Below are 12,288 nucleotides of genomic sequence, written 5' to 3'. Positions count from 1 at the left end.
TTTCTCTGGCCATTATCTCCGTAACCGTTCAACTTTGGACATAGGTGTTTTGGGTTATATCGGCATACTTTAACATAAGGAACACCCTCCCGAAGTTTGGCACATTCCTCCTGGGACACCCTGTGTATATGTATATATATTCAAATTTTGTGCATGAACCTTTCTGCACATGATGACGGAACAGCTGGGATCAAGACAGATCCAAGTCACAGAGACAAAGGGAGCTGTCAGGCAATATACAGCTCAGTTATGAACGTGGCTCGCATACCTCATTTACATCAGTCTTGTTTAGGTGGTAAACCTGTCCAGAACTAGTAGATGCAATTTTCTCAAAGACCTGGTAACCAACATGTTTGTTATCTCCACAGTCACCTGTCATCACGAACACAACCTGCCGAACAAAGAATGGTAATGCATTAGTCAGTTTAACAACACTGACAGTATCTCACACTAATATATAATGCCAGAATGATTAGTGAATAATTAATTTGAAATGGAGTGGAAGAATGACTCTTTAATACATAGTTTATTTAGTAGATCACAAACAATCAAGCAATAACTTACTTCAGTGAATTGAATGTATTTTGTTGGATACTGATAATATTTTGATGTGTACATATGAAATGCAGTACAGGACATGATGGAGACTCTCTACAATTGATTATTTGTTCATGTCATTCATGGCAGTCCTTGAGCATTGGCCTTGATGAATCATTTGATAAAACTGGGAAGAAATACAAGAGAAAGCACTGGAAGTAAATATCGGTTATGCTTATATAATAAATGATTAGTCTTCCTGTGGAATTCTTAATGGGTGTTGCTATAATACAAAAAATAAAAGTAAACAACTTCGCCATAATTATCAGTATCTGCTCAAGATTCAAACTGGGCACCTCTTAAGTAAAATGTGAATCAGTCGCAGAACTTCATCAGATTGATACATGTGCTTCTTGTGCTGGGGGACTGACTACATGTGGACTATCAACACTGATGGGAAGCGCAGCTAAGTGACGTTTTAAGAATATGACATATCAGACAAACCTTATAGCAGTGTCTGTAAAATTTACCGACATTTAAAGAAATAAATTTCGGACAGCAGAATCCAAAGGTTCAATACAACTAGCGTAAACATAACACTGAGGTAACTTGATCTACCTCCCATCCTTACTAGCTCCATAAAATGTTATCCTCCCATCTTTTCCCCACCAAAATTCTGTTTCACTTAAATACAAAATAAATGATACATGTAACTGACCTAAACACTTTATTATGTATGATTATCCTTTATTTACATAACACTTGTCAAGTCCAGAACAGGGATTAAAGGAAGACTCTCAGTTCCTCATTTAATAACTAAACATAACACCTATTGTGAATTTAAAGGGAAGTCCTGTCAAAGTTTTTTCATGTTAACATCCAGCTATTTCTCCCACATTGCTTCCCACTCTTATGTATTAGAGAATTATGGCTCAAAGGTGAAGTTTAACGCCATCTCCCATGAAAAACATGCACAAGTAGTCAATCATAAACCATCTCCTTTTTAAACTATACTAAATTTCACATATCAAAACCAAAATTTCTGTGAGTATTAATAATATTATTAATACTCACAGAACAGACGAAGTACACTGAAATAAAACGCTACTCACTTCTTTGTGACCTGCCACATAACTTATATTCATGAAACATTTTAATTCTTGATAATCATTGTTTTTATACCCCGAAACTGTGTAACCTAAGAGCTTTAAGAGGGTTGCGCCATAGCGCAAGCAGTTTGTCGCTGGCTTCCAACCATGGTGGCCCGGGTTCGATCCCGGGTCTGGTCAAGTGGGATTTGTGAAGGCAGGTTTTCTCCGAGTACTTCGGTTTTCCTTGCCAATCTTCATTGAACCAACCGCTCCACAATCACCCTCACCTATCATCTGGGGCTGGTACAATAGGCCAGAAGTGGCCGCAGTATAAGGGACTTAGTCCTACCCCACTAGCAATGAAATATGTGTGACCTTCACTTGGTTGGTAGATTTCACTTCTCTAATCTATAAATTTACAAAAGATGAATTATGTATTTTCAAAACTGGCAATATTAATACATTCAGTGCTAATCCTTATTAATAAAGCATCCCTCAATAATGCAACAATACTTTTTTTAATATAAAAGATATCTAAAATATGTTTTCATCAAAAGTGCAACTTTAATACTTTACGATGTTGTTAAAGACATAAAATGTCATTAAAACACTAAGAGGATAACTTATACACTAAAAGTGATCATCAGTGCTAATCCCATCGCCTGACAGGTTGGAGTTTACCACATTTTGGTGCTGATCTCAGCATGTGATGAGCTGTTACCACTACATGTGTAAATGTCATAATTTGCTCAGATATCACTCAAATGCAGGGATACTTGTTAAAGTGTGATAAAACCAAACATACAGCAATTATCAACTGTTTTTCATTAGTTCTCTTCCATTATGAATGTAGCAAGTTCAAATATCAGTCTTTGCTGAAAAATGGCTGGCTCCAACAAGTAAAAGCCCATGCAGTGAATGTGTCAATATCTCTCCATTTCATTCCTGGGAAAGACATTTCAAATTTCTATTACAGTGTAAGGTCATGATATACTGGTACATGAAAGGAGGTTACAAATTTGGAACTACTCCTGTATATACATGCCTCTGAGTGACTGAACAAACTCCTTAATTTAACTCAAATAGTCTTACTAACAGGCCAGCACAAACGTCCTATAAATCTATAAGCCATCTCCAGAAGGTAGGACCAGAATAAAAAAAAATCTTGAGTGAGAAATTTTCCTTCTAGGATATGGGGTAAGGAATGATGGTAGGATGGACAAATAGAAGGGATAGGTAAGGAGTATAAGGGATGGAAGGGAAGGACATAAAGGACGAGGAAGTGGTAAAGAAGGGAGAAGCAACTGCTTAAATGTGATGGAGAGAGGGAGACAAACAAAAAGGATGGGATAACAATATGGGAGAAAGGAGGAAATGAGGCAAAGATATGAAAGGAATAAAGGAATGGTAGAATAAAATTATGTTTGCCACCATCCTTGAGAAGTTGTAATATAATAAAAGAAAATTCTAAGTGTTATCATATTCTAGGTACCATGGCTACCTAGCAACTGAAATTTGTGCAAACCTGTTACTAGTACTAGACACTGAAGTTAGATTACTTGACTTTTTTTCCTCTGAATGAGAGCTAGCACGTCAGGTATCAGGTTGTAGTCCTTGGCTCTTGCATCGGTAAATACATAAATGAAAGAATTGGGTAAACTGACAGACAGTGCCTCTTTTACTGCCCCTACTGCCATCTCAGGACAGTCACCACCTCCATGGACTGTTATATTCTGCAGGCTCTCCCGAAACTCATTGTGGTCTCTTGTAACAGTCACAGGTCCAATTCCTGAAATACAAATATGAGTACTGAAACCATGTGTGGTGATAAGGAAAATACACCATACGCCTGGTTTTATTTTCATACTGACACATAACCTTAAAAAATGGAATTAAACCTCTCACCATTGTAGGTTAAGTGACAGAGTCTCTTCATTCCTTCATAAAGCAATTAGTTGTATGAAATCAGACAATTTTAAAAAAAAAACATGCTTAGTTTCCCCAAGAAACTGGTCCTTACAGACTCTCAACTTTGATTTTCATATATACACCAGAAGGATACTGTTACAGAGAAAGGCCAATTATAAGATGGTTGTGGTGTCAGGACAAGCTACATTCAAATTTTTTTATGGCAGAACATGTGAGAAATTACATGGTATACATATTGCAAGAATGAAAAATTTCTTGAAGTAAAAACTGTGACAATCTGTTTGATAGTCACTAATACATGGCCATCTTGTTCTTCAGTAAGAGTTAAGGTTAATTAAAAATGGATAAAGTTGTCCCTGTGCTTAATTAATTAAACACCACATCATGAAGACATGTGGGGAAGCTGAGGCATAGGTCCACCATTCTTAACTTCATCACTAGATGGAGAAGGGTGGTCAACTTCACAACCCTGCCACTTTTTACCCATGGAAACAGTCCCTGGTAACCGCTGTATAGGAGGCTCGGTGGGCCTCAGAGTTTGTTTGGATATTACAAAGAAGAGAAACATCTCTTGCACCTACCAGGAATTTAATTACTAATCCTCAGTTGGCCAGCCTATAGGCTGGCCTAATTGTTATACCAACTGTGATATCCCGATTCCAGGAACCAGCTGTAGACAGAACAAATGCTGACTATCTTGTTACGTCTCTTCAAAAACTTAAAAACACATCAATGAAAGAGAATTTCATTCAATGTGTTGAAGGAGTAATTTTGGTGTTACCAATTGTTTCCAGTATGAGGTACATAATAGATAATTTTCAAATTCTGTAAATTTAGGCTACTGGAATTAATCTTTCTCCATTTAATCCTCAATTTTTGATATATGATGGACAAATAAACATTTCTGTAAATTTAGTCTTAGAAGACTGTGGCAGTTAATGTGCATATTAGTTCCAGCTGTCAGTATAACTGCTGTGAGGCGTCAGTACTAGTTCAAAAACAGGAACATTTCACCTAGCTCTTTGCAATCGAAAAGGCTGAAATACGAAATTTACCTAAATTATACATAACATTTCACTTACGCTCTATCTGGAATGAATCCAAGCAGAATATGTTGATAAGCCATGGCATGTAAAACCCATATGCTGTACAGATGCTGGATGACCAAAAATGTCTGGGAACCTCCCACATTCTAACACACAACTTCACCAGTCTAACATACAACTCCCACAATATAGTCAAAGTCACATCGTGACTGACAGTCAGTCAGTCTGTCTGTCTTTGTGTCGAGCCCTGGCCGGGGCTCATGAACAGATGTTTCTCTGAAATGAAAGTTACTGTCCTGTCCATGTGGGGCACCCTCTCTGATGAGAGGTTGGGTCTATCATTTGTCATTCATAGTCGATAGTATTAGGCCATTGTCACTATATACACTTATTTAAAATTAAGCCTTAATATCTAGTATGTATAATTTATACAAGGCCCCTGTCAGTCCAGGCTCAGTACAGCAGACTATGTCCTATTTCTAGTAGTATTTGCTACCATGGCAGTCTAGTCACTTGAACTGTCATATGCCTGACCGCCACCAAGTTTAAACCTCTTATACTTTCTGTGTCGGGCTTCACCTTGTCCAATGTCGCGAAAATTATCATTATCATGAGTGTGTATGACTTCTGCTTATTGCCTGCATAATTTTGTTTATATAGTCATATACATATGGGATTTTGAACACCATGTGCAAATAGCAGACCGGTGTGCGCCTCGGAAAATTGCCAGTGGTGCGGAGAATCTTGTTTTGCAGGCGCTGCAATTTCACTAGATGGGTGTCTGCTGCAAACTCCCATGTCATGACCCAAGATGTTGGTGGGTCAACTGAATTACGTTGACCAAGCGGTAGCGTAATAATTCAGTGACGATGATTTGTCATTTGGCTGCCTCAGCGTGTATTCCAACCACAAAGAGCAAATACTCACTATAGAATATAGAGGATTTATTGAACTGTGTGTACATTACATACAAGCGCTGGTGGACGTAAGCATGGCCAGCCTTCTCCTCGCAACAACCCAGACAAAAATGCACCCTTCAACTTCTCTCTTGTTCTTAAAAACTAATCTAAACTAAGAAGAAAGCAGTCTTCTGGGATTTGGCACCATGTATATGTGGTGTTAACCGACGTTTCGGAGGAACATATAGCCTCCATTGAACCCTTCACAAATATCAAGTTACACCAGCCTGAGTTGAAGGACAGGTTCCAGACGAGATACTCCAGGACTCCACTGATTTATGAAAATGGCAGGGGTAGATATAATATTTTTAAGTAGAAGCAGGTCAACCTTTTGACACTTTATAGATATTAGTAGAGGGCATGACCCCACACATCAGACTCAGGGTTAATTAAACTACAGGGGTGGTACAACCTTTTGCAACACCCAGGCGGAACTAGCATAAGTCATTACAGATCTAATAAGAGCTTTGTAGGGGGTCAATTAATGTTAGCGCTCAATCGCTCACTTGTGAATAGGGAATATACTCTAACGAATGTTCTGAAGGCTCTGACTTCGATCATTTCTATGTGCAATCTCCATGTAACTCTTATCAAAGATTACACCTAGATATTTTGCACTATTTACAAATGGAATATTTCTTCCATTTAGAGTGAGACAAGACTCAAGTGATCGAGGACTACGAGAGAAGTAGACCCCCTGAGTCTTATCTTCATTAATTTTAATATTCCAGCGCTCACACCAGGTCTCCATTGAGTTGAGACCGTGGTGGAGTTTTCTAACAATAAAACCCTCCTTGCGATCTGTCGCATACAGACAGGTGTCGTCCGCAAAGAGGGCCAGGTGAACACCATGTGTATGGGGGGCACCATTAATATACAAGTTGAAAAGAATAGGGGACAGGACCGAGCCCTGTGGCAACCCTGCTTGCATTTCCCTTGGAGTTGACATTTCGTCTTCAACTGAAACCCTGAATTTACGTTAAGAGAGAAATGACCCGATAAGCTTGGTCAAACTGTTCTAGAATTCCAATTTTGATAACTTATACAGCAAGCTTGAGTGCCACGTGGTATCAAAGGCGATTTCAATGTCCAAGAACACCGCAGCCGTAGATATTTCATTGTTGAAATTAAGGGTCACGTGATCCGCCAGCCTCATGCATTTCAATGTCGTGATATGATGTGCACGAAAACCAAACTGGCTTGCGTTGAGCAGGCCTCTTTCTTCAATATGTTTTTGAAGTAATTTCAAAATTACTTTTTCCTGTTTTCCTGTCATGGACAGGAGGCTGATCGGACGTAAATTCTGCAGGAATTTTGGTTCTTTACCGGGTTTAGGTAAAGTTATTACTTTTGTTTCCTTCCAAGTGTTTGGAAAATGAGAGGGCTGAAGACTATCATTAAATAAATGAGTTAGATGAACCAATGGTCGCCTCTAAAGTTACTTGAGGCATTCATTCGGGATGCCATCAATTCCGCAGACCTTTCTCACGTTCAAGGAATTTATTAATTTCTGTACGTCACATGGTCTCATCCTTTGAGGGAGGTTGTTGTCTAGGGTTTCAAGCAGAGCTTGAACTCTAGCCTCCACCTGCCGTTCATGGTTAGCGTCACACACATCGTGAGGAGTGAACTGAATTTCCAGTCAGATATTGCGTTGAGCTTTTCGGAAGGATGGAATTTAAGGCCTGCAGAACCATGAATAGCAGATGGTGCCCTTGGTCCATCTCTCTTTAAGAGAGATTTTGCAATGGGCCACATACCCTGAGGTGTGACTTCACCGTTACCTATCTTTTTTGTCCCACCGTTCAAGTGCCTTTTTTCAGGCCATTCGCCTGATTGATTTTGTGACCCAGTTGACTGCTGTTTTACACGCTGGATCCCTGGTTTCTTGACACAATTTCTGTAGCATCTACTTATGTTTCAACAAGCGATCTAGACCAGGAAGATCGTTGTTTATGGCCGAAAGTGTAACTTTACTTATCAACAACCCATATGCCGAAGCAATAGAGGCTGCAAAGTCGCGTGCCACTTTATCGGCTTCTACCCCCGACTTAATTTCTAGTTTAGGTGATATTAACTTACGAGGCACGACTTTGAAATCGTTTCCAATCTGTAAATCTTTCAATAGATTCCGAAAGATTCCTAATTTTAACGTGATCCAGTATGTGGTATATTATTGGTAGGTGATCTGAATCCAAAATACCAGAGACGATGACATCTGACACTCTGGTACTCTGATATTCTGGTGGACCACATTATCCAGCACGTCACCATTTCCCGCAGAGGAATAATGAATGGGGCATTGTGGTGCTGAAATTTCGAATTCACTCATATCAAACAAATCGATGAGTTTCTCGCCTGAGGGGTTTGAAATTCTGCTATTCCAAAATGGGTACTTAGCATTAAAATCGCCTGCCAAAATAGACTTTCGTATTAAGTTTAAGAGCTCTGCTATGTCAGCATCACTTAAGGCCCTGCCTGGGGATTTATAAATAGCTGTAAGCAGCACTTCACCCTTACCAATTGGTATGCAGACCCCTGTCGCTTCTACTGAAACAAAGGGTGGTAGGTCTACATGGTTATGGGGAATGCCTTTTATAACTGCGACGGCAGTTCCGCCTTTTCTGCCCGAGTGGCGGTCAGTTCCATAAAATTTGTAATTTGGAATAAAGAACCTCTCATGAGGTTTCAGATGTGTCTCTGAAAACAGGGCCACATCTACATGTAGGTCTTGCAGCTGTTTACTGAGCTCATGAAAACATATGAACGGAAGAATTTTCTTCGATGAATATGGAATGAGAAGCAACAGAATAGCTTTATTAAGTTCAATAAAGATCAAGGCAGTATGCCACCAACATCTGTCACTTAAGGTGAGTTATGTCTTCATGTTATGGAAGTCAAATGGAAACTTTTACCTTCTGGCTCACTTAAAAACTGAAAGTTACATTTTCCACAAAAAACAACAACTTACATTTAAACAATAGTATAAATTGAGAACATTTTTCAAGTATATGTGTTAAAAAGCAGTTATACAACAGCCATTGTTAGAAAATGTGTAAACAACTGTCGTTTCTATGTAATGGCCGCAAGAGACAAGCACGCTGATTGCCGGCAGTAAGCTTCTGCTCTGGAAATATTTGGTCATAAGCCCAGATTGGGATCAACACCAAGACTGTCTGACTGACCGTCATTCGCAATATGACTTTGACTTTGACGTCGAAGGTCAAACCCGTGTGGAGGCGCGCTTGAACACCACCATGACCCTGTGAGTCGTAGAAGGCGACGTAAAGGGAAGTCTCAAGTCTGAGAGAGTAAAATATGGTCCCAAGGGACATGGACCTGAGAAAGACTGTGCTGGCAAGGGCATATACACGTACAAGAGACAGACCCGTCCTCTCGTTAGAGAGGGCGCCCCACAGAAACAAGACCTAACTGTCAAATGGTAATAATTAATATCTGGTCATGAGCCCCAGATGGGGCTCGATACCAAGACTTACTGTCTGACTGACTGTTGGCCGCAATGTGACTTTGACTTTGATTACGCGGGAGTCTTGAGACGGCAGAGGGAGTCGCCTGGCAGTAAGGACGTGAACACGGAAGCTGAGAAAGCTACGGCATTGGAAGCCATTAGCAGGCCACAACCAGTGAAGATGCAGCAAACTGAGAAGACTTAAGTGTGTGGTGTAGTGAACTGCACAGTGTGTGAATTAGCGATAGTGGTATAGTTACTTGTAGTTACAATCTGTAAGTGTTCAATACGTCCAATTACCAATCCTCGTCTACAGTCACTCACACACGTGACAATATTTCACTGGCTCTTATGTTCACTTACTGCAGATACAAATTCATTATTACAATGTTAATCACATTACTGTTATCAGTGCAGAGAGTCATAAATTATCTGCTGTACATTTAAGTTGTACATTTTTATTTTGGGGAGAACTTATTAAGTTCCATTTGAGATTTATTTAAATTAGGGATTATAGAAAACAGATACAAGCCAATATTAAACATGACAGTTCTTTTGTAGAATTCTGAGATAGTTATTTACTGCCACTGTTGTTTTGAGACTATGAAGCGTCATATTGTGATGCATATGTCCATTGCTACGTAATGGTTCGGTAAACATATTTCCTCAACACAAGCCCTCAACAATAGGACATCCATTGCTAGGTAACGGACCGGTGGACGCGCGTTCTGGACAACAGTAGACGTCCATTGCTAGGCAATGAACGTGTTTCCCATGGAGTCTGCCCAGAAGCTATTCAGTAGAGGCAGTCCAGTCAGAATTGAGCGAGTCCTAGGAAGTCAAGGAAGAAGGGTTTGCCTGAAGATCTATGGCGAGTTATTGTAACTTATTGTGATTATGAGTGATTGTATAAGGAGTGATCAGTAAATCCAATTACCAATCCAAATTCTGTCTTGTAAATCACCCATACATGTGACAATATGCTGGGATGTTTAATGAATGATGAATTGGGAAGTAACTGAGAATTGCATATTCAGATATTATCCTAGCATTTGCCTGGACGGTCTGAATGAAACCATGAAAATCATTAGTCGTGATAGTTGTCCTGGCCGAGACGCAAATCCAAGATTGTCCTAAATACATGTCTATATTATTACTGCTAGGTTAGACTCTTTGGTGTGCAAACTGTGAATGTCAGTGTTTATTCAAATCTGTTGAGTGTATCTCAGGATGAACATGGCGATGAACACATATGACCCCCTCCACCCCAATTCCTATTGTAAAGAATGTATAATAACTGGGAAATATAAATCAGGATCAAGCAAAAAAGTCTCACATTTTTTCTACCGAAACTTCAACACAACTTCCAACTTTCTTAGATCTGTCCTACATTATAAAGTTAAGATGTTTGTATCACTTACTTGGGTCGTGGAATGGAACTAAAACGTAGTTATAGATGGGTTTGTCTGGGAGTTCCAACATTGTCGCCATAATCCTCTCAGCTCCCATTTTTACTTGAACCAAGTCATCCCACATGGAACCTGTTGAATCAAACACAAAGGCCAAACTAGCCCCTCTGTGTGTCCCTTCCTCATCACTTTCACTAATTTCATCAGGTGATATTTCAACATCCAAAGAAATATTGCTCTCTTCATGATCTCCTGATTCTATCTGGTCACTGTCTTTGTCTTTATTTGAGGAAGGAAGTCGATTTAAAACAAGTTCCTCAATATGTTGGCCTAACGTTTTATTCTGCATAGTCCCATCTGGATTTGGTTTACGCGAATAGTGGTACACCTCAAACACATTATTGTACATAACATTCTCATTATCAGTTAGGTTTTGTTCAGTGTTTGAACCAGAGACTTGTACATTAGACCCAGGAGACTCCCTTGCATGTCCTACACTGCCTGCCTGGTAGTTGAAATAGCGATTTTCTTCACTGTCAACAATATCTGAGATGTTAAAAACTTTTTCAAAAATATCTTCATTATCAAATGAATTATTAAGAAATTCTGGAGTAGGTGAATCTAACAAAACATCATACACCGAGTCATTGATTGACTGACTTTGGATTTTACTTTTGTTATAATTCTCCAAATTTGCATCCTGATTCTCTTCCGCATCAAAATCACTTTGATCTGCCATTTGATCCTGGTATATATCTGACCCATCATTAATAAGCTGATTAAAACTATTTTCGTCAAAAGGCTCTTCAGAATTATTTTCAGTATTTAAAGACTTGTAATTATTATGTGTTATTATACTGCCATTGTCAGAATCAACATAAAGGTCACCTACATATTGTTGTGGAGTTACATAATCGGTGGCAACACTGTAAGATGGATTACTGTTGAGGAAACTAGCATTGTCATCTTCGGTGTGACTGTTATTAAGGTTTGGACGATGGTCAAATTCTGGAAATGAGCTGAAATTTTCCTTATTTGTTTGCTGGAGAAATTCACTTTTGCCTTTTCCTTCTATAATCATATCAGCACTATTTATGGGGGGTGAAGTTGTCCTCGTGTTCTCTGCATTGTTGCTTTCTGAAGATCCCTGTAAGTTAGTAGCACTGAATACAGTTGCTAAGTTCTCAACTGACGAAACCGTTTCATTATCGGTGTTAGAAAACGGTTTCTGCACAACGCTTATTTCAGGTGTTGACTGTTCAATTTGATTTGCTTCTGTTCGTGCGTCTGTTACTCCTGCAACGCTCGTCACATGTTCTGAACCACCGCCACTTCCATCAGAGGTATCCAACACTTGGGATAAATTTTCGTGAATGTTAATATTGTCAGAGTTATTTGTCGATATAACTGACAGAAGCAACAATAAAACAGTTGATTGCACCACGTGTTGTCCTCCCATACTGACTGGCTGCTGCTCCAGCACTGAAGGCAGACTTCTTAGTCAAGAGCGGTCAAGAGCGTCAAGAGCAACCATCACTTGTGTTGCCCTTATCTCTGCCGCAAATCTTTACTCCTTCACATATGGTCGAAGACGTTTTTTCTGCCTCTCACATTCTCCCCGCATCCCTGCTCCCCCCCCGCGGAATATGGCATGCCCGAGAATTCAGCTGTTCATTTTCTAAACATGGTCTAACCAGGGGCAGATAACATAACCGCACTCATAGAAGGAATACACAGTACACCCTAAGGGGGGGGGGGGCCAAAATCACAGAGACATACCCAAGAAGATAAGTGAGAACAAACTAAAAACTAATAGCATTATCTTGAAAAACTTCTATAACATATAGC

At 39.5% G+C, this 12,288-nt stretch overlaps 1 protein-coding gene across 1 annotated transcript in view; it reads right to left on the bottom strand.

Annotated features, from left to right (window-relative positions):
- The window catches only part of LOC111865215 (hemicentin-1), a gene marked incomplete at its 3' end in the record, with an annotated part of 72,062 nt that extends 60,112 nt beyond the window's left edge, over positions 1–11,950 (bottom strand). The window contains exons 1-3 of the mRNA XM_023853078.2: positions 10,453–11,950; positions 3,188–3,417; positions 269–391 (exon numbers count right to left, since the gene is read on the bottom strand). Of these exons, the coding sequence (XP_023708846.1) occupies positions 269–391; positions 3,188–3,417; positions 10,453–11,899 (1,800 nt within the window). The remainder of the gene's footprint in view (positions 1–268; positions 392–3,187; positions 3,418–10,452) is intronic.
- Between the last annotated feature and the right edge of the window lie 338 nt (positions 11,951–12,288).

The sequence above is a fragment of the Cryptotermes secundus genome, unplaced genomic scaffold (assembly GCF_002891405.2).
Source record: "Cryptotermes secundus unplaced genomic scaffold, Csec_1.0 scaffold745, whole genome shotgun sequence".
Classification (NCBI taxonomy): Eukaryota; Metazoa; Arthropoda; class Insecta; order Blattodea; family Kalotermitidae; genus Cryptotermes; species Cryptotermes secundus.
Note: the sequence above shows the minus strand (reverse complement) of the source record. Positions and strands in the feature narration are given on the sequence as shown.